The sequence below is a fragment of the Bremia lactucae genome, linkage group LG1, assembly GCF_004359215.1.
Source record: "Bremia lactucae strain SF5 linkage group LG1, whole genome shotgun sequence".
NCBI classification, from domain to species: Eukaryota; Oomycota; class Peronosporomycetes; order Peronosporales; family Peronosporaceae; genus Bremia; species Bremia lactucae.
Genome location: NC_090610.1, coordinates 14,419,641 through 14,439,501, shown reverse-complemented (window position 1 = coordinate 14,439,501; position 19,861 = coordinate 14,419,641). Strand labels below are relative to the sequence as shown.

The 19,861-nt window shown below is 47.7% G+C and overlaps 1 protein-coding gene across 1 annotated transcript; it reads left to right on the top strand.

The window, feature by feature from the left end:
- Positions 1–1,696: 1,696 nt before the first annotated feature.
- Positions 1,697–14,056, top strand: CCR75_002038 (uncharacterized protein; the record flags this gene model as incomplete). The annotated part of the gene is made up of 1 exon (XM_067960138.1): positions 1,697–14,056. The coding sequence occupies one exon, from the start codon at positions 1,697–1,699 to the stop codon at positions 14,054–14,056; it is 12,360 nt and encodes a 4,119-aa protein (XP_067814878.1).
- Positions 14,057–19,861: the final 5,805 nt, after the last annotated feature.

Here is a 19,861-nt window from a genome sequence, read left to right as displayed (position 1 = left end):
TGTATCCCAAGCAGCTCAGCGAGCTGGTCCAATGAGATTCTTCAGAGTTGCCTGGAATGGACTCTGGAATTGTTTCCATTTTTCGTGATACTAAAGAAAATAAAAATTGGGACAAAGTTTCTTACGTCAAAGTTGTGCTGCTGCAGAAAAGCTTACGAGTTCAAAAAAGTGTTCTGTAATAAGTTGAAGCTGGGATTGTCGAAATGAATCAATTCATAAAAAGGACGAATGAATGCAGATTTTCGCTAACGTTCTGGTTCTGCATACATGGAAAGCTATTTTTTAGCAGCGTAGTGACTGCATCGAAGCGAAGAACACGTCGATTATAAATTCCCATGCCACTGCATGGTCTTATTATAAAATGACATCTTGTCTATAGGCGATTTAATTTATGGCTCAGAAAATTGAAACACCCTATTAATTGCTCCATTTGCATGAAAAAGCTATGCTCGGGAATATTTGCTAATTTTATTCGTAAAGCCTCGATTGAGACCTTTTACAAAATGTACTGCTCTTCCATATCGAGCGCCGGCCTCGACAATGTTACAAGCAGTTAGCTTAAGCTCAGATCACTGGCCGTTAATGTTCATCACGCAGCGCATTAGACATACACAATGCAATGTTGTGAACACGACGTCATCAAGCCTAAATCTCCATAATTAAGATGTTAAATGTGACGCTCCGTCATTTGAGGCTAGACCGCTTAATTCCGGCGATAAAGTTGAGTGACATGATGCTGCTGGGGATAGAGTTCTTGTAGCATCCGGCCTTCAACGCATTATCTGCGCATCAAATCGATTTTCGGACGTATGGAGAAGATGTACGAGCGTGTCTATAAATTATTTCAATGGTATCTCGACGTGATATTTTGTTTTATTGAATAGCAGACTGTCCCATGGCAGCAACGATGAGTAAACCATGAAATATTTTACTCACCGTTGCTGCCATGAAACTGACTAACTTTTATATAAATGACTGTCGCGTAACGGTAATATAGTAGAAAGTCATACTCTGCCGCCAGATTGCCAATGCTATATCCAAGAAGGCTGTCTGGCTGCAATGTGTTTGCGGCGATATGGCCGTCCAATACGTCAATGATGGGGATTTGTAGCCCAAATTGATTTCATCCCGTTAAATGTTTAGCAACCTATTAAAGCCATAAGACGCGTCTAAATGGTCTCACGGTTGCCGCACCTTACGGACTTGGCGTCTACGGAAATCCTTCTTGATTTGCTTCGCTCGTTGTCATCGCATTACTAAATTGCTTTTTTATACCATCGTAGCGCGTCGATGGGCTGGTAAATGGAACCTGGCGGCTTGAAATCAGAAATAATCTCGCAAAAGTAGACCTCTCGATCGGAGATATGAGCAGCAGTTGCTATTTATGGCCAGTTGATGGCCGATACAAAAGTTGATATATTGGGCTGACGTCGACGCTCCCGGCCTACCTTGGCTGAAGCGCGTCATTGGGAATTGGTCTGGCTCTGTTCCAATACTCTTCTTCTGTATACTACCAAGTAGGGATTACCAGCACTGTATGTAGCAGTCCTAATAACCAATGCATGGGAGGCGTCATAGTCGGTGCAAGATGGAATTTATCAGCTAAAGCATTTCCGTACTCACCCGTAGGCAAAAAGAAGAACACGAAGTACAATTTCAGACGCCGTAAAATAATTGCTTACAAGAAATCAGCATTATGAACGAGGTGACGGAAAGCCACACAAACAAAACCTCTGCGACGACAGATGGGCACATGACCGCGGTCACCACGACTACCACTTCAGTCACCACGTCGACTACCACAGAGTCGACAGTCGTGTCTGCATTGGCTGATGTGATACACACCTTAAGGTTGATTCCTGAATTTGGTGGCCAGGGCATCTCGTACTGGACGGAGTTGCAGCGGCTATATGTTGCGTCCGAGACCAGTACACGAGCATTTATCAACACGGCAGCACAGGCGCTATTGGCCGAGTCAAGTTCGGCCGAGGCCAAAGCATCTATTGCTTTCGAGGCGGTCATTGACTTGCGTACCTGGCTACAGAGTCTTGAAATTGGTGTCGCTCCGAGCAAATTGGTATTAGACCGCGTGTTTTTTAGTATGCCGCTGCTTGTTCTGACACAGTGCGCCAATTATCTACATTTTCTCGAAAATGCAAACGTGAGTCATGAAAGCGTCGTCAAGAATGCCACCGCAGCAATGGGCCACAGTCAAGGTGTCGTGAGCGCTGTCATCTTCTCCTTGGCCAAGACTGATCAAGATTTTATGGACATTAGCGTTTCTATGTTGCGCTTTATGTTCTGGCAGGGACTTCGTGCACAAGAAGCCTACGATTGTTGTTTAAAGCACTACCAACAAGACGGAAAGGTCGTAGAAAATGCATCCGCAATGCTGGTCGTGCGAGGGCTACTACCTGAGCCCATAATGGGGGCTATCCAAGCCATCAAGCATCGTACGAAGTCGCCCGATCTCCATCTTTCTTTGATTAATTCCTCCAATATGATAAATGTGACGGGTTTCCCATCGTCGCTATCGCTATTAGAGCAGGCACTGGAAAATCTATTTGCTAAGCCCGAGGTCAGTCAGACCAGAATTCCACACTCCCAGCGGAAACCGATGGGCTCAGTCTCATTTCTGCCCATCTCAGCTCCTTTTCATACACCACTTCTGCTTGAGGCCAAGCACAAGCTGGTGCTAGACGTACAGCGTATCCAATGCGAGATCAAAGGTAGCCAACTTCAGGTGCCAGTATACGCGACCGACCCCGAAGCGACAAATCTGCAGACCGTGGCAGATGTAGTGGAAAAACTTATAAACATGCAACTACTAGAGGTTCTAGACTGGCCAGCAACGTGGAAAAAGATTGCTCGGCACCACTCCGATGCGACGCATATTCTTGAATTCGGTCCGGATTTTGGTGCAGCGAAACTTAGCGACAAAATAGCCGAAGGCCTGGGCATTAAGATTGTAATTGCGACTTTAAAACACGCGACCCTGGATGCCTCGACAACGACTGCTCCATTCATAGGTCGTAAACAATTTATTGAAACCGTATCAACAGCTAGCATCATAAAGGGTTCGTGGGCTAGCAAGTATGGACTCCGAGTAACGGAATCAGGGCATCTGTACAACCGATTTACGCGTGCATTAAACAAGCCACCGGTAATGGTGGCCGGAATGACGCCAACAACGAGCTTAGAGGGTATCGACCTCGTTGCAGCAATTCAAAATGCTGGATTCCATGGCGAACTAGCTGCCGGGGGACTTTCACGCCCCAATTTGTTTGAACATGCCGTGAAGAAGCTTGTTTCCAAGATCAAACCTGGTCTTGGCATTGCCATTAATATGCTGTACTTGAATGCAAAACAGTGGGCCTTCCAGTTTCCCATGGTTCTGCGGCTGCGACGAAGTGGCGTTCCAATCGAAAGCATCACAATTGGCGCAGGTATTCCGACAAAAGAGCGTGCTCTGGACATGATGTCACAGCTGGAAGCAGCTGGTATTATGATAGTTTGCTTCAAGCCTGGTTCAGTGGAAGGCATTTATGCTGTGCTTGAAATCGCTGAGGCAGTGTCAGCTATGACTATCATGTTACAATGGACTGGCGGTCGTGCTGGTGGCCACCATAGCTTTGAAGATTTCCATCAGCCTATGGAAGAGACTTACGCTGCAATCCGTCGCGTATCGAATGTATTGTTGGTTGCAGGCTCTGGATTTGGTAACTGGCAAGACTCGAAGCAGTATCTTACAGGTGAATGGAGCTTGGCTCGCGGCCACCTATACAAGATGCCTGTAGATGGAATTTTGATGGGCTCTCGCGTGATGGTAGCAAAAGAGGCGGCGACTGCACCAGAGGTGAAGGCATTGCTAGTGAATACGCCTGGTATCAATTCCGATGCTCTTTGGGAAGGAAGCTATACTGGCGTCGTAGGTGGAGTCCTGACAGTCACGTCAGAGTTGGGTGAGGCAATTCACATTTTGGCGAACCGCTGTGGTATATTATGGAAGGAGTTTGACGACAAATACTTTTCTATCGCTCGCGATCAGTTGGACTTGGTGCTTCGACTTAATAAGAAAGATATAATAAGTCGGCTTAACGCAGACTACCAGAAGCCCTATTTTGGCTGTAAGCGCAATGTAGAAACGGGCGAGTGCGTACCAGCAGATCTGGAGGAAATGACGTATGGTGATGTGCTATCGCGTCTAATAGACTTGATGTATGTGGAGGTACAAGGGAAACCACACCGTTGGGTGCACGAGACATACTTTTCACGTGTCAGCAAGCTAATCACGCGTTCAGAAGAGCGATTACGTCTCGAAAGTGATAATAAGTTATTTGACCAGTCGACACTGAGAAAGAATCCAAGGGAAACCATTCGCGCTTTCATTGCCATGTATCCCAATTCTGTGTCAACGCTATTTTCCGTGCCAGACTGCGATTATTTCCTGGAATTGTGCCGCACTGGAGGTAAACCTGTGAACTTTGTACCTGTGATTGACACGGAATTTAAGGGGTGGTTCAAAAAGGACTCGCTTTGGTATTCAGAAGACTTAGATGCTGTTCCGGCTCAAGACGCGCAGCGTGTCTTTGTCCTTCAAGGTCCCATGGCCGTTCGATACAGTACAATCGTAGATGAACCTGTAGCGGACATTCTGGGCGGTATCGTAGCTGGCTTTGCAAATGTTGCGCGGGAAAGCGGTTCAATTGCGGCTGCAATTACTGCGTCAGTCAATCAGAAAATAAATTTGATGAATGTTGAGGTCACAGAAAACGAAAAAAGCGTGTCGGTGTCACTTCCTACAAAACTAAGTGCTTTGCCTTCTGCTGACGAATGGCTCACTTCCCTTGCTGCATCCGTGATTGGTAAAGACTGGTTACATGCGTTAATTACGTCACCTCACATAGCAGAAGACAAGAAGTGGCTCGCCAATCCTGTCCGCCAGCTTCTTGTGCCTCAAGTGGGTCAGAAGTACGTAATTGACAATGCTGGGGTGCGTGTGTTTGACAGCTCGGTGGACTTATTGGGCCCAGTGATTGAAATTATGAAGAAAGATAACAATGTAGCTGTCGTCGTAAATGAAGTGCGTCCTGCCATGACCGGCCTTCAGGCTGATATTGTGGCGCTTGAAATGATGTTTCAGTACCACCCAGAATTATCGTGTGTTATTCATGCGGACGGCAGCGGTTTTATTGACAAGGTAAAGGCGTTTTATGCTCGCTTCTGGGTGGCAATCGAGGGACAGGAAGAAGAAACATGCAGGATTGCTTGCAATGAAAGTGTCATAGCTCCATTCACGTGCGACTTTGCTGTCTCAAAGGCTGACATTTTGGCGTACCGTGCCTCGCTGGGCCTTCCCGAAAGCGAAAGAGGCGCTCCAGCTGATTTCTCAACCATTGTATCGTGGCGTCCGCTCATACAGTCTGTGTTTGCCAAGGAAGTGAAGGGCAACTTGCTTGATCTGGTGCATCTGAAGCATTCGTACAAGCTCCTGTCGTCGCGAAAGGCTTCGACCACATTCTTGCCTGGAGATGACATTGTGAGCACTTCGAATGTCGGTAGTCTTCGCATTATCGACAGCGGCAAGATCGTTCACGGCGTTGCAATTATTTCACGGAAGACAGTAAGTGATCGAATGGAAGAGGTGCTAGAACCTTTGGTAGAGCTGCACAGCGAGTTCCTCATTCGCGGTTCCTTTAACGACTTTGAGTCGACTTTTTCAACTGACAAGTCGACTGACGAATTCGTTCTCAGCCGCCAAGAGGACGTTGAAATCTTCAAGACAAAGTCCTGGCTTAAACTTGATGCTGACGCTACCGTGACTGTTGGCGATCACCTTGTAATGAAGCTGACGACGAAAAAACAGTATGCGTCGATTAATTTGTTGATGTCAGTCGAGGTATCGGGAACACTTTTTCGTGAAGAAGCGGGCTCGAATGTGGAACTTGGCTCGATCGAGTTTGAAAGCTGCAACGTGAACGAGAGTCCTGTTGCGGATTTCATCCATCAAGTGCAGCCTCATCATGCCAAGGATAGCGGATTATTTGCGACTGGTGGCTTCTATCTGCTTGAAAAACCCTTAGTGATAGATGTGCCGACAGACGCATTGGCGTACGCGTTGGCATCTCGCGATCTAAATCCCATTCATCGCTCCAAGTACGCCGCCATCCTTGGCCATCTTCCGGAGGGTAAGCCTATTATGCATGGCATGTGGACGGCAACTAAAGTACGCGACTTGGTAATTCGGAGCTTTGGTTTGGGACTTGATAGCAATGTGGTGGATTACGACGTTAACTTTGATGGTATGGTGTACCCTGGCGATAAACTATTCATGCAGGCTCGCCACGTCGGCCTAGTCAACGGCAAGAAAGTTCTGTCGATTGAGGTTGTTAATGACTGCGGGGAACGAGTTGTTAGCGCGCGCGCTGTGGTAAAGCAAGCACCCATGGCATTTGTTTTCACGGGTCAAGGCTCTGCTGCTGTCGGTATGGGTATGGACCGCTACCGAGAATCCTCGGTTGCCCGTGATATTTGGAACCGTGGTGACACGCACTTGCGTAAGACGTTTGGCTTTTCCATTCTTGAGATGGTGCGGAACAACCCAAAGTCAGTTACAGTGCACTTTGGCGGCAAGAAGGGCCGCAAGATTCGCGAAAAGTATATGAGCTTGTCCTGCGAGGACCCCGTGACGGGTGAGGTTGCACCTCTACTACCCGAAATTAATGCGCGTACGCAAAGTTTTAGCTTCTCTGCTCCTGAGGGCTTGCTTTTCGCAACCCAATTTAGCCAGCCTGCCTTGGTGTTACTGGAAAAGGCCATGTTCTCGGAAATTGAGGCTGCTCAATTAATTCCGGATGACGCCCACTTCGCTGGCCACTCACTAGGTGAGTACGCTGGATTGAGCTCGTTTGCTGGAGCTTTAGCTGTCGAAGACGTCGTGGAAGTCGTATTTCTACGTGGTTTAATCATGCAGAAGGCAGTGAAACGCGATGCAGAAGGGCGTTCGGACTATGGTATGGTGGCGACAAATCCTACACGCGTGGGTCCCCACTTTACCGAAGAAGTCATGCATCAGATTGTGGATGGAATTGAAGCAGCGTCGGGGAAGCTCTTACAAGTGGTGAACTTTAACATACAACAGCGTCAGTATGTTGTGGCAGGGGAAAATGTGAACCTTGAGACGCTGTCTTTGGCACTTTCTGCCTATAAGACGCTTAACGCAACTGCCACTGTAGACGTAAGCAAGGTAATTACCGAAGCGTTGACGCAGGCTCGAGCTCGAAAAGAAAAGTGCGATCAGTCTGGCCGTCCCTTCACACTGGCGCGAGGCTTGGCGACGATCCCTCTCGTTGGCATTGACGTACCTTTTCACTCGCGTGAGCTTCTTGGAGGCGTGCCGTCTTTTCGTGCGCTGCTACGCACAAAGTTTGACCCGCAAGTACTTGAGCGTCAGCTGCCACTTTTAGTGAATCGCTACATCCCAAATTTGGTGGCAACTCCATTCTCGCTAAAGCGCTCGTACTTTGAAGAGGTTTACGCAGCAACAAAAAGTCCCTACCTTGAAGAGGTGTTAGACCCGATGCAGTGGGAATTGACTTCAAAGGCTCAGCTTGCGCATTTGCTGGTTGTGGAGCTCTTGGCTTACCAGTTTGCGTCTCCTGTACAATGGATTAAGACACAAGCGCTCCTGTTCTCTGAGGGCGGAGCGCGACGCTTTGTGGAAATTGGTCCAGCTCCAACTTTGACTAACATGGCAATTCGTACTCTTCAGGTTGGCGACTTTCCAAATGTGTCGCGTGAGATATTGTGGTACCAGCGAGACCGCGAGGCTGTGCATTTTGAAGAGGAAACATCGAATATCTCTGCCTCAGACTACGCTCGCGGGTTGGCTGCCGAGGCTGAAGCTGCTGTTGCCAATGCGTTTGCACCAAAAATGAGCGCAGCTCCTTTAAAGCCAACGGCTTCAACGCCAGCTCAGATTCTCGCTACCCCTGTACAATACACTCAGGCTGCTCCGGTCGCTTCAGCTCCTGCCGTCGCCGTTGCAGACGCTCCAGTTTCCCCCTTGCACATCCTCCGTGTCCTTCTCGCAGTGAAACTGAATAAGGATTTAGGCGAGATAAAAGAAGACACGGACGTCAAGGCTTTGTGCGCCGGTAAGTCTGCTGTGCAAAATGAAATCCTTGGTGATCTCGAGAAGGAGTTTGGTGGCGGTGTCCCAGATGGTGCTGGCGAGATTCCACTGAAGGAATTGGCGGCGAAATTTTCTGGCTACACTACGCTTGGCAAAGTCACGAATGGCCTGATCAACAAGGTGGTAGCTAGCAAGATGCCTGGTGGATTTACGATGTCCAGTGTCAAGGAGTATTTGGGCGTCGATAAGGGGCTGGGTGCTGGACGCACGGAGAGCATTCTGGCTCACTCACTCCTGCTTGCACCCCAGGCACGATTGAAGAGTGACACGGACGCACGCAAATGGTTAGACGAGAGTTTAAGTGGCTATGCTTCGTTCGCTGGCATTTCTCTTGATCGTCCGTCAATCAATGCTGCTTCCGGTTCAGCTGGCATGGCCTTTAACTCCGCTTCTTTTTCCGTCCCAACCGTAGTCGATAAGCCTGTGGAGGCGAAGCATGCTTTGCTTGTAATGTTGGCGGTGAAGCTCGGCAAGATTTTTAGCGAGATTTCAGAGACTACAACCATTAAAGAATTGGCTGCAGGTAAGTCAGCTGTGCAGAACGAGATCGTTGGTGACCTGGAGAAGGAGTTTGGCTCAGGTCCAGACGATGCGGCTGAAATGAAGCTGTCAGAGCTGGCTAATAAATTTTCCAATTACGCTTCGCCTGGAAAGGTAACGAGTGCTTTAATTGCCAAGTTATTGGCAAGCAAGATGCCTGGAGGTTTCACTCTTTCAGTCATTAAAGAGTACTTGTCCAGCGAGCGCTGCCTGCCGCGTAGCAGGACTGAGAGTGTATTACTACACGCCCTTACCCAGAATCCCCAACACCGTTTGTCGGATGATACATCGGCTAAGCAATGGCTAGACGGCGTCGTAGACGACTATGCCAAATATGCCGCTATTGATATCCCATACCTGTCGAAGCTGGGAGGTGTTACGACAGGCTCGTCGATAGGTCAGCAGGCGATGCTATCGAGCGCATTGCCTAGTGACTTCGAAAAACGTCTGAAGTCCATGATTGCAGACCAAGTCGAGGCTCTTAATTCGTATCTAGGCGATGATCAGCTGGACTGGCACCGCAAGATTGAGACCGAGGTGGACATGCGCGAGGACTTGGAGTCGTCAGTGTCGCAATGGGTCACAGAACATGGCGAGTTTTACGGTGCCGGAATTGCTGGCAAGTTTGACGCTAAGAAAGAGCGTCAGTATGATAGCTACTGGAATTGGGCTAAGCAGGATGCGATGGAGCTATATTACCGCACCGCTGCTGCTGCTAGTGGCCTGCCTATCAGCCCCAAGCTGACTGTAAATAAAGGCTTGAGCGCTCACTTTGAAGCAATGACTCGCTTTATCAACAAGAATGTTGATACTATCACGGATGAGTTGGCGCTTCCACCTCTCGAATGGTTTAAGCCGTACCTGTGCAACCGAGCCACTCCCGAGCTGCTTCGATGCACGCAATTTTTCGTATCGCGAGCCTTGAAAGAAAGTAGCCCCGAGCTGGCTCAGGCCGTTCAATTGCTGGTAGAGCAGATAGAGGAGTGGCTGAACACGAATCCGGTCAACATGCAGATCTTCAAGCCGACTCAGCCGCTGCTTCGTATCCTTGACAACGGCGTGCTCGAGTATGCGGAGGTACCTCGCGATGGCGTGACGGACTCGATTAATTATGTTGACGAAGTTGCTCGAGGACTAGAGTACAATGACGCTATTGAAACTGGAAAGGTTGCTGGATCGGATGTTACGGCTGGCATGACTAGTGCTGTTGGCTTCGAGACGACTTTGAACGACAATGGCAGTATGAATAGTGATGAAGTTGACAGTTATGATGAAGAAGATTACAAAGACGAAAAATCTGCAATTACCAACAAGCAAACAAGCAATACCAGCGAGGCATCGAAAGCCAAGGGTGCCAAGCTTAATGCTCTGCGTGACTCATTGCGCAAACGTTCTAAGCGCGAAACAGAAAAATCACTTGTGGCTCGTTCATCTTCGCTGCGCTTCGGTCTTAACGAAAACTTGAAGAAAATTGTGCTGCCGCACGTCCATATCCGCAAACCGTCTAATGTGGATCCGACCATTCGTTTGTACGATGTCGAGTCAACCTGCGTGTTGCTGTCGTGCATGCGCGAGATGGCATCAACGGGTATTTCATTTACTGGTAAAGTAGCACTTTTAACAGGTTGCGGCAAGAATTCGATTGGTGCTGAAATCGTGAAAGCACTTCTGGAAGGTGGTGCAACGGTATTTGTAACAACAAGTAGCTTCAGCATGAAGACGGCTGGGCTATTTCGTGAGATCTACGAACAACACGGTAGCCGTGGCAGCCGTCTGTTTGTGCTGCCGTTTAATCAGGCCTCTAAAGTGGACGTCCATAGCCTAGTAGCGCACATTTACAATGTGCACAAGCTCGACTTGGACTTTGTAATACCATTTGCGGCTCTTTCCGAGGTTGGACGAACGATAACTGACATTGACTCTCGTTCGGAGCTAGCGCACCGCATTATGCTGACAAACACAGTGCGATTGTTGGGTGAAGTTGTGGTGGCAAAGAAGTCTCGTGATATAACAACGCGTCCTGCTCTCGTGATTCTGCCCATGTCGCCAAATCACGGTAATTTCGGCGGAGACGGTCTGTACGCAGAGTCTAAGTTGGGCGTAGAGAGTCTTATGAGAAAATGGTATTCTGAAGGCTGGGACGACCAAGTGTCGATCGTCGGAGCTATCATCGGCTGGACGCGAGGCACAGGTCTGATGTCTGGTAACAATATGGTTGCTGCTGGAGTTGAAAAGATGGGAATGCGCACGTTTAGTACGACGGAAATGGGATTTAATCTAAGCGCTCTAATGCACCCCAGCATTGTTGACCGTGCTGCGGAGTCGCCAATTTTTGCAGATCTCACTGGCGGCATGGCCCAAATAAGCGACTTGAAGGACCAAGTGGATGCAATACGCGCAGACATAAATAAGAAGTCGAAGGTTCAGGCCTCCATCTATGCAGCTCAAGAAAATGACAAGAAAATGTCTGTTCTGCCTTTATTTAAACAAGTGGCTGCATTTAACTCGAAAACATTCGCTCCTCGCGCGAATATCTCGAGCTACTACTGCAACGGATTTCCTAAGCTGTCGGGTGTGACCGGATTGTCCGCATCGACTGAACAAGCGCTATTGCGTGGCATGCTAGATATGCGTCAGATAGTCGTAGTTACTGGCTTTGGTGAAGTGAGTCCGTGGGGTAACTCGCGCACGCGATGGGAAATGGAGTCGTACGGCGAGTTTTCTTTAGAAGGGTGTATTGAGCTGGCGTGGTTGACAGGTCGCATCGTATTTGACAAGGGCAATTGGGTGGATGCCGAGACAAAGGAAATTGTACCGGACCATCAAGTGAAGTCTCGGTACGAAGAGGACATTTTAAAACACTCGGGTATCCGCATTGTTGAACCAGAACTCTTTGACGGATACGATCCGAAAAACAAAATGGTATTGCACCAGGTTGCCATTGACAAGAAGATGTCGCCAATTGAGGTAGCTGACCGAGACGAAGCTTTTCAGTTCCGTAAGGAGCTTGGCAAGGAAAACGTTGACATTTTCCAGCATTCATCTGGTGCTTGGATGATCCGTCTGCGCAAGGGGTCTGTTTTGAATATTCCGCGTGCTCTTAACTTTGATCGCTTTGTCGCTGGTCAAATCCCGACGGGATGGAGCGCTGAGCGTTTGGGGCTATCGAAGGACTTAGCTGCGTCTGTGGACCCAGTCACGCTATATGCGCTTGCTGCCACAATGGACACGTTTGTTGCTGCCGGTGTGACGGATCCATATGAATTTTACCAGTACGTTCACGTTTCGGAAGTTGGAAACACATCTGGTGGTGGTATGGGCGGTATGCGGGGATTTTCGCAGATCTACAAGTACCGTCTTTTAGGAAAAGCTGCTCCAAGTGACGCCTTACAAGAATGTTTTATCAACACACCACCAGCGTGGGTGAATATGTTATTGCTGAGCTCATCCGGTCCAATTAAGACCCCCGTGGGTGCTTGTGCTACGGCTGCTGAGTCAGTCGACATTGGTGCCGAGACGATTAAGAGTGGCAAAGCTCGCGTTTGCATTGTTGGTGGCTACGACGATTTTGGTGAGGAAGGTGCTTACGAGTTTGCACAGATGAAGGCGACGAGTGATTCAGTCAAGGAAGTTGGCATGGGTCGCGAGCCGAAGGAAATGTGTCGTCCATGTTCAACCACGCGTGGTGGCTTCATGGAGAGTCACGGTGCTGGTATGCAGCTATTGATGGATGCACAGCTCGCTCTAGAAATGGGGCTACCAATTTATGGTATTGTCGCGCTAACCAACACTGCAACGGACAAAAATGGTCGATCTGTACCAGCCCCTGGACAAGGTATTCTCACAACGGCGCGAGAGACTTCGTCAGATACTTCAAAGCCGTCACCCCTTCTAGACGTAATGTATCGTCGCCGCCAATTTGACGACGAACTTGATAGTATTGAGAAATGGTTTGCTCGCGAAAAAGCTTTAAATAACGAAGACGAGTCTCGGGTGGCATTTTTAGATGAGATGAAAGCGCGCAAGGTGCAGTCTGCGCAAGCAATGTGGGGCGATAGCTTTTATCACGGCCGTATTGATATCGCGCCTCTTCGAGGCGCACTGAGTGTATGGAATTTAAGCATTGATGATCTGGGTGCTGCCAGCTTTCATGGCACTGGTACCACGGCAAACGACAAAAATGAGAGCGAGGTGACGCACAAACAGATGGCTCATTTGGGCCGCTCGCTAGGCAACCCGCTACCGGTTATCTGTCAAAAGCATTTAACGGGTCATCCAAAAGGTGCTGCTGCTGCTTGGATGTTGAACGGTCTGTTGCAGGTGTTGAATACGGGCTTAATCCCAGGGAACCGGCAGCTGGATAATACATGCGAGACGCTGCGTAAATACGATCATCTTATGTACCCAAACCGTAGCTTTCAGACGGTAGGTGTTAAGGCTGTCTTAATGAAGAGTTTTGGCTTTGGCCAGGCTGGCGGTGAAGTGTTGCTGGTACACCCAGATTATCTTCTGTCTACGCTTCCTGCCGACGACTTTCAGCAGTACTCGGCTCGCCGTACGCAACGAATGGTCAAGATGAACTTGCACTCGCAAAATGTTATCACTGGAAAGCTTTTGCATATTCAGGTGAAGAATGAGGCGCCGTATTCGTCGGCCCAAGAGAGCAACGTTTACTTGGACCCAACCGCTCGTGCCGAGTACGATGTGACTTCAAAGACGTGGCGGTTTGGCGGTGCGGACTCACTGACTGCTAATGAGAACCGCCGTTTACGTGCTGAAAAGCGCGCGAAGAAGGCGAAGGCTGCGGCAGAGATTGCGTCTTTGTCCCGGAAAACATCGAACGCACCTTTTGAAGACTCGTCGTCGACGCTCTTGACTGCCATCAATCAAGCGGCGTTAGACTTGGGCCTTTTGTCGAAAAATATGGGTATGGGCGTCGACGTCGAGCCAGTGGCGACGTTTAAGAATCTGAACGGCCGGGAAGACTTTATCCGCCGTAATTTCACTGATAAAGAGATGGCATACTGCTACAGCTCACCTTACCCAGCCGCAAGCTTTGCAGGCCGCTGGGCTGCTAAAGAAGCTGTGATCAAGGCTATTTCGAGCTCAGCCCCAACAGAGCCAAATTTGTGGAAGGGAGCTGGTGCTCCACTGCGTGAAATTGAAATTTATATGACGGCGTCAGGCGCACCTTCCGTGCTGCTTTCAGGATACCCACTTCAAGTATATAACCGCTTGGGCTTATCAAAGCTAAGCGTATCCATGAGCCACTCGGGTGACTTTGCTGTGTCGCAAGCTGTAGCTTTATTCCAGCAGGAATAATTTCAATACATTTTACATTGCTATATGTTCGCGACTGTTTCCGTACCAGATAATTTATTGTCATTTTGACAAACAGCTACATTCTTCAGTGACTAAAGTTTGCTACCTTTCATATTTAAAAATAAAAAAATAAAATCAAATAAAAATTATCCACCTCTAAATAATTTAGTTGTTCAACCTTTTGCAGGCATCCTGTATTGCTTTTAAGCTGAATGGACAATTGACGAGTGCTGTTGAGTTTTTTTTGTGCTCTGGTACATTCCGTTAGAGAAAGGAAAGAATGTAAGAGGAATGTGACAAAGATATTGTCAATAATAACAAAATATTTGACATCAACATAGATTTAAAGTGCTAAATGAATGATATTCCTCCATATAGGCTGTAACGGGCTAAAGTTGCCCTAATGTTACACAGTCCCCGTTAAGTACACTTGGTGTACTTAAGGGGATGGTTAATTACTAAATAATAGTTATTGGACCCAGCACTCGGGTGTGGTGCACATTTGTGACCAACCCTTGTGTATGTGATGCACATGGGTGCATTCACATTAGGAGGGTTGACGCCTAGCGTCATCCGTTATGACGGCTAGGTTATCTTTTATGCGATTATCTATAAATCGGTCTCAATACTATTCAGTGTTATCTATAGAGATATCATTTTTATTGCTAAAAATAGGAATTTGTATTTAATTCTATTAAATATAAATCAGTCTGGAAACTACTTCCTACTTGGTAAGTGCGCACGAGGAGACGGATTACCGCTCCCGTGTCGACACTTAACCAGAGTACTTAGTGTGTTGGGTTAGGTCGCTTGCGCGCCCACCACAACTACCTCACTGCACGCAAGAGAAGCAGGTTTAACCGCTTCCTCGCTGTGCTGGGGTGTGTGTCTAAGTAGAGCGTGGCCGAATTACGACGTGCCCGCCTACACTTTACCTGCGGAGTATGGCATCCGAAGTTAATTACTGACTTGTCTAACATATAATACATAAATATTCCTAACGCAAATTCGCGCAATCTATCGGCCGCTGAAAACTTCAGATTAGTTTGTTTGGACAGCGACATGTCGAGGGTTCTGAATGAGTTGCGTTACGGAAGCTCGATAAATCTTTTTAGATAATAAAGTGGACAGAGGAAGAGGCAATTAAGTTTGCTGACCACGGATCCTTGGTGATTTATGCGCGCTCGATCGAGCTCGAAAATTCTATAATGATAGCACTGGCGATAAAAAATAGCTAAGTTTTTGAGGCGGAATGTTGATGTTGATATCAGGTCCGAGATTCATTGTCGAATAAAGTGTAGTTATCATATATGTAAATAGTTTAATACGCTTTCATTGATAGTACGAGCACGTTGAAGCCCTCTTATCGCTCCGTTCTGCATCAGCTTTACAACAGTTATAGTCCAAAACGTACGGCACACATGACAGCGCGCGCTACGACGCGCATCCCCTGCCACTGGTCACGAAAGAGCAGATCAGTAAGTAAAATTAACGAGATGAGCAAGCCCGGCATTCTTGATGCGATAGACGATTTCATCACCAATAATGACGACGCATCAGAACTTCTGTTGTTGACAAAGGGATTAACGAACATCTGGGCATACTCAAGAAATCGCTGATAAGGTTTTTGGGTGTAAAAGGGGCATGGGAGATGTAGGCGGGCGCTTCTTAAGCGGCCTCGCACTACCAAGCACACACCTCCAAACAAAGCGAGAGAGCGGTTTGTCCGTCTTGTCTCACGTGCAGTGAGGTAGTTGGTGGGCGCCTAAGCGACCTCTCACAACGAACTTTGTACCTTAGAAAAAGTGTCGTCACGGAAGCAGTTGCCCGTCTTCTCGTGCGCACTTGTTATCTAGAAAGTAAGTTTAACACTAATTTATATGATGTAGAATCAAATATAGAATCTTTTTACTTAATCAATAGAAGCCATCTCTGTAGATGTGCATCTCGACATGGCGAGCGTATTGTTCTAAATACCTCAGCTCGTGAATGACGCTAGACGTCATCTCTTTCATTTTGAATGCACCTATGTGCATCACATACACAACGGTAAGTCGCTATGTTAACCTCACCCGAGTGACAGGTCAAATTTATTCACATGAAGTAATTGGCCCCCCTGTGTAAGAGTACTTAACGGGTGTGTAACAAGGCAGCTTGTAACGGGCTAAAGTTGCCCTAATGTTACACAGTCCCCGTTAAGTACACTTGGTGTACTTAGGGGATGGTTAATTACTAAATAATAGTTATTGGACCCAGCACTCGGGTGTGGTGCACATTTGTGACCAACCCTTGTGTATGTGATGCACATGGGTGCATTCACATTAGGAGGGTTGACGCCTAGCGTCATCCGTTACGCGAAAAATAGGTATTTATATTTTATACGATTAAATATAAATCAGTCTGAAAACTACTTCCTACTTGGTAAGTGCGCACGAGGAGCCGGATTACCGCTCCCGTGACTACACTTTACTAGAGTACTTAGTGCTTTGGGCGAGGTCGCTAACGCGCCCACCACAACTACCTCACTGCACGCAAGAAAGCTGGTTAAACCGCTTCCTCGCGGTGCTAGGGTGTGTGTCTACGTAGAGCGTAGCCACATTACAACGTGCCCGCCTACACTTGGTAGCACTAGAAATCCTTTCCACGACCCGCATCTCTGCGTCTGTACGTGAGGATGAGCCTCAACATTGATCGGGCTCATTCCCCCTACCTCTTCGAACATCATCGGGAGATGGCAGGGCTTATGGCGCAGGGACTTGGTGAACAAGCCCTGGCCAGGCTCCTGGGTAGTCCTCCTGAGCAACATATTGCTCAGTTGGAGCAGTTTGCGGCATTCGTACTCGGACAGCGGAGGGCCGCGTCCGAGGCACAGGGCCATGCTGCGGCGGAGTTCGTCACTCAGACTCAGGATGAGCTGAGGCATGAGCAGACTCGGAGCGAGGCTCTCAACAGGACTGTTGAGATGCTCTCTGCCCTGCCGCATCAGCCGAGGCCCATTCGGATGGACCCAACCAAGCTCAATGGAACCGCAGCGCACACGATTGTCCACTAGCTTTTAGCCGCAGAGCGATGCGGTGTCGCGCAGCTCATCGAGATGATGGATACCGGATCGACTACCTAACTCGAGCTGAAGGGGTTGGAGTTAGAAACGCGAAGCGCTGCTTCATTTGGCAAGGACGTCCTTTATTAAAGCAAGCCACGCGCTGATACTCGCAAGTGCTATGGATGTGGCGAGATCGGGCGCATTCAGTCATTCTGTCCTGACAAAAGGAAAAGAACGAAGAAGAACAATATTGCCAATAGAGACTGGAGAAGCAGTGTCAGGGCCAAGGATTGTAAACTACATATTATCCGTGCAGGACGTCAAGGTCTAGGACAAATTGTGGGTCTTGGATAGTGGATCCAGTAGGCATCTCATTAATGGTGGGGCGCTTTTCGAGGACGCTGTGAGTGCAACGACAAATGCTTCGTCGCCGATGGAAAAAAACTCGACTAACAACGGTCGGAAGTGTGCTACCTTCACGTGATGGCATGTACAAGAGCAAGCGTTATTCGGCTGACTGGAGGATACTATACACCGTTGCTTACATGCAGTACAGTGTCGTATGGAAAGCTGAAGCTAAAAGGCTACGCTTAAATACGAGGGCGATCGACGAGCGGTTATCTTGCTAACTACCGGTGATGTCGTGTTTGACGCGGCAGTACACAACAACGTGCTCGTCCTGGAGCAATGTCGCACTCGAGCAAAATAAAAGTCTGTACGAACTGAAATAGGCGGGACGACTATGGGGTCAGCTTTTGCAGACACGACATAACGACGCAGAATTCAAGGAATGCATCAGTGACATGTCTTTATACTATGAGCGGGATGGTGTTGAGATGATTGTGGCTGGCGTCGACGTCGACGACCTCCTTGTCACGGCGACTAGAACTGCGGACGTTGATTGGGTTTCCACGGCAATGGAATCGTTTCGATCAAAAACCTGGGGACTTTGTCGAAATTCCTTGGAATTCGAGTGAACGCACTTGATTCGTGTGCATATGCTCTAGACAGGAGGAGGCGATTGGTGAGTTGCTGTAGGAGCACGGATTGGCGTTGACGAATCCAATACGCTCACCGATCATCGACGACTGCTACAATAATGCTAAACCGGACTGCGCGTTGCTCAAGAAGGGTGGAGAACCTTGAAAGCCTACAATTGAGTCATTCGAGTCCCTGGTTAAAAGCTTGTGGGACGCGTGGTGTACTCGCCCGGACATTACGTTTGCGGTGCACAGGTTTCACGAGCCGCAAGATTAAGACTGGAAAGTGGTAAAGAAAATTGCGCGGTACCTCACCGGAGCAAGAAAATGCGACTCGTAATGCGCGCGAGCACCAAGGTCGCGAGCTTTTTGGAATTCAAGAATTGTTGGTGGAAGTTGGACTAGCGCCGTCTCTACATACGATGACACGCGTGAACAATCAAGCTGCCTTCCGCGAGAATGAAGGCGAGGCTTCGTCGCTTAGGGCAAGCATATTGATATTCGGCTCAAGTTCGTCAAGGACTATGCTCGTCGTGGAATCCTTGAGCCATTGTACGTTCAGTCCCAGCTTATGCGAGTGGACCTACTGACCAAGGCGATAGACCAACACAAGCTCATCAAGTTGCGATGGCTAGTGGCTTGCACTAGCTAAGGTATACGTGACGCGAATGCGAGGAGTGTAGAAGATGACATTTTGTAGAGGAAATACGCTATCGTAAAATTACATTCATTCCTTACCCTATGTAATTAGTTACCTGAAGATCTCGAGCAGTATATGGAAGCGTGCATGGCCCCATTGTATAAGGATGTATGAAGATTGATTGGTGAGCAAGACATCGGAAATGGTTGGTGGGCAAAGCAACTATATAATAAGATGCAGTTTAACACGTGTAAAAGTGCTAGCTCCAGGTTCCACGTTGCCACGTTGCGTGTAAGAATGCCTAAGCCATTACAGCTTTAGGAGAATACTTCAGCAGGATTTAGATGAACACTTGTTTATCTGATTCGACGAGGCAAAACTAGCGTGATGTAACGGGCTAAAGTTGCCCCTTATTGTTACACAGTCCCCGTCAAGTACACTTGGTGTACTTAAGGGGATGGTCAATTAATTAAATACAGTAATTAGACCCACCACTCGGGTGTGATTCACATTTTGTGACCTACCCTTTTGTATGTTATGCACATTGTGTTGGCCTCCCTAATACAAGCAAACCACAGTTTAGGATGTCATTTGAAAGCTGGGCATTAATGTAACGGGGCACTACGACTTGTACTGTTTCAGTACAAGTCCACTTCGCACTGCTTCAGTTGCGAGTGGTGCCTACATTATTTCACGTACACTAGTACGTGCAGAGGAAGACTTCTCTTAAGGCAACTAGCTTTAAGAGGGTAAAATGAAAACTCTATTAAATATAATTAAGTGTCTCTTGTTCTATCTTTGTAAATGCTAACTTAATTATAATCTAATACTAAACATGTAAATGAATTCTTATCTCTATCTTATCTGTAACTCTCTCTTTGATTACTCCTACAGCTGATTAGTCTGCGGAATAAATAGGTATAATGGTCTATACCTATTTATGGATAAGAATTCTGAATATTACTATATAAAGTAATATCCTCCAAATATTATCTACCTTTTAGATAATATATTAATTAACAACCTTTAAGTGTTAATTTCATGTAACGATACACCCCGTTACATCACCCCTCCCTTAAACGACAATCACTCTGAATGTCATTGGATGGAGTGGTCGCTATGTGACCACTTAATTTTTAAAA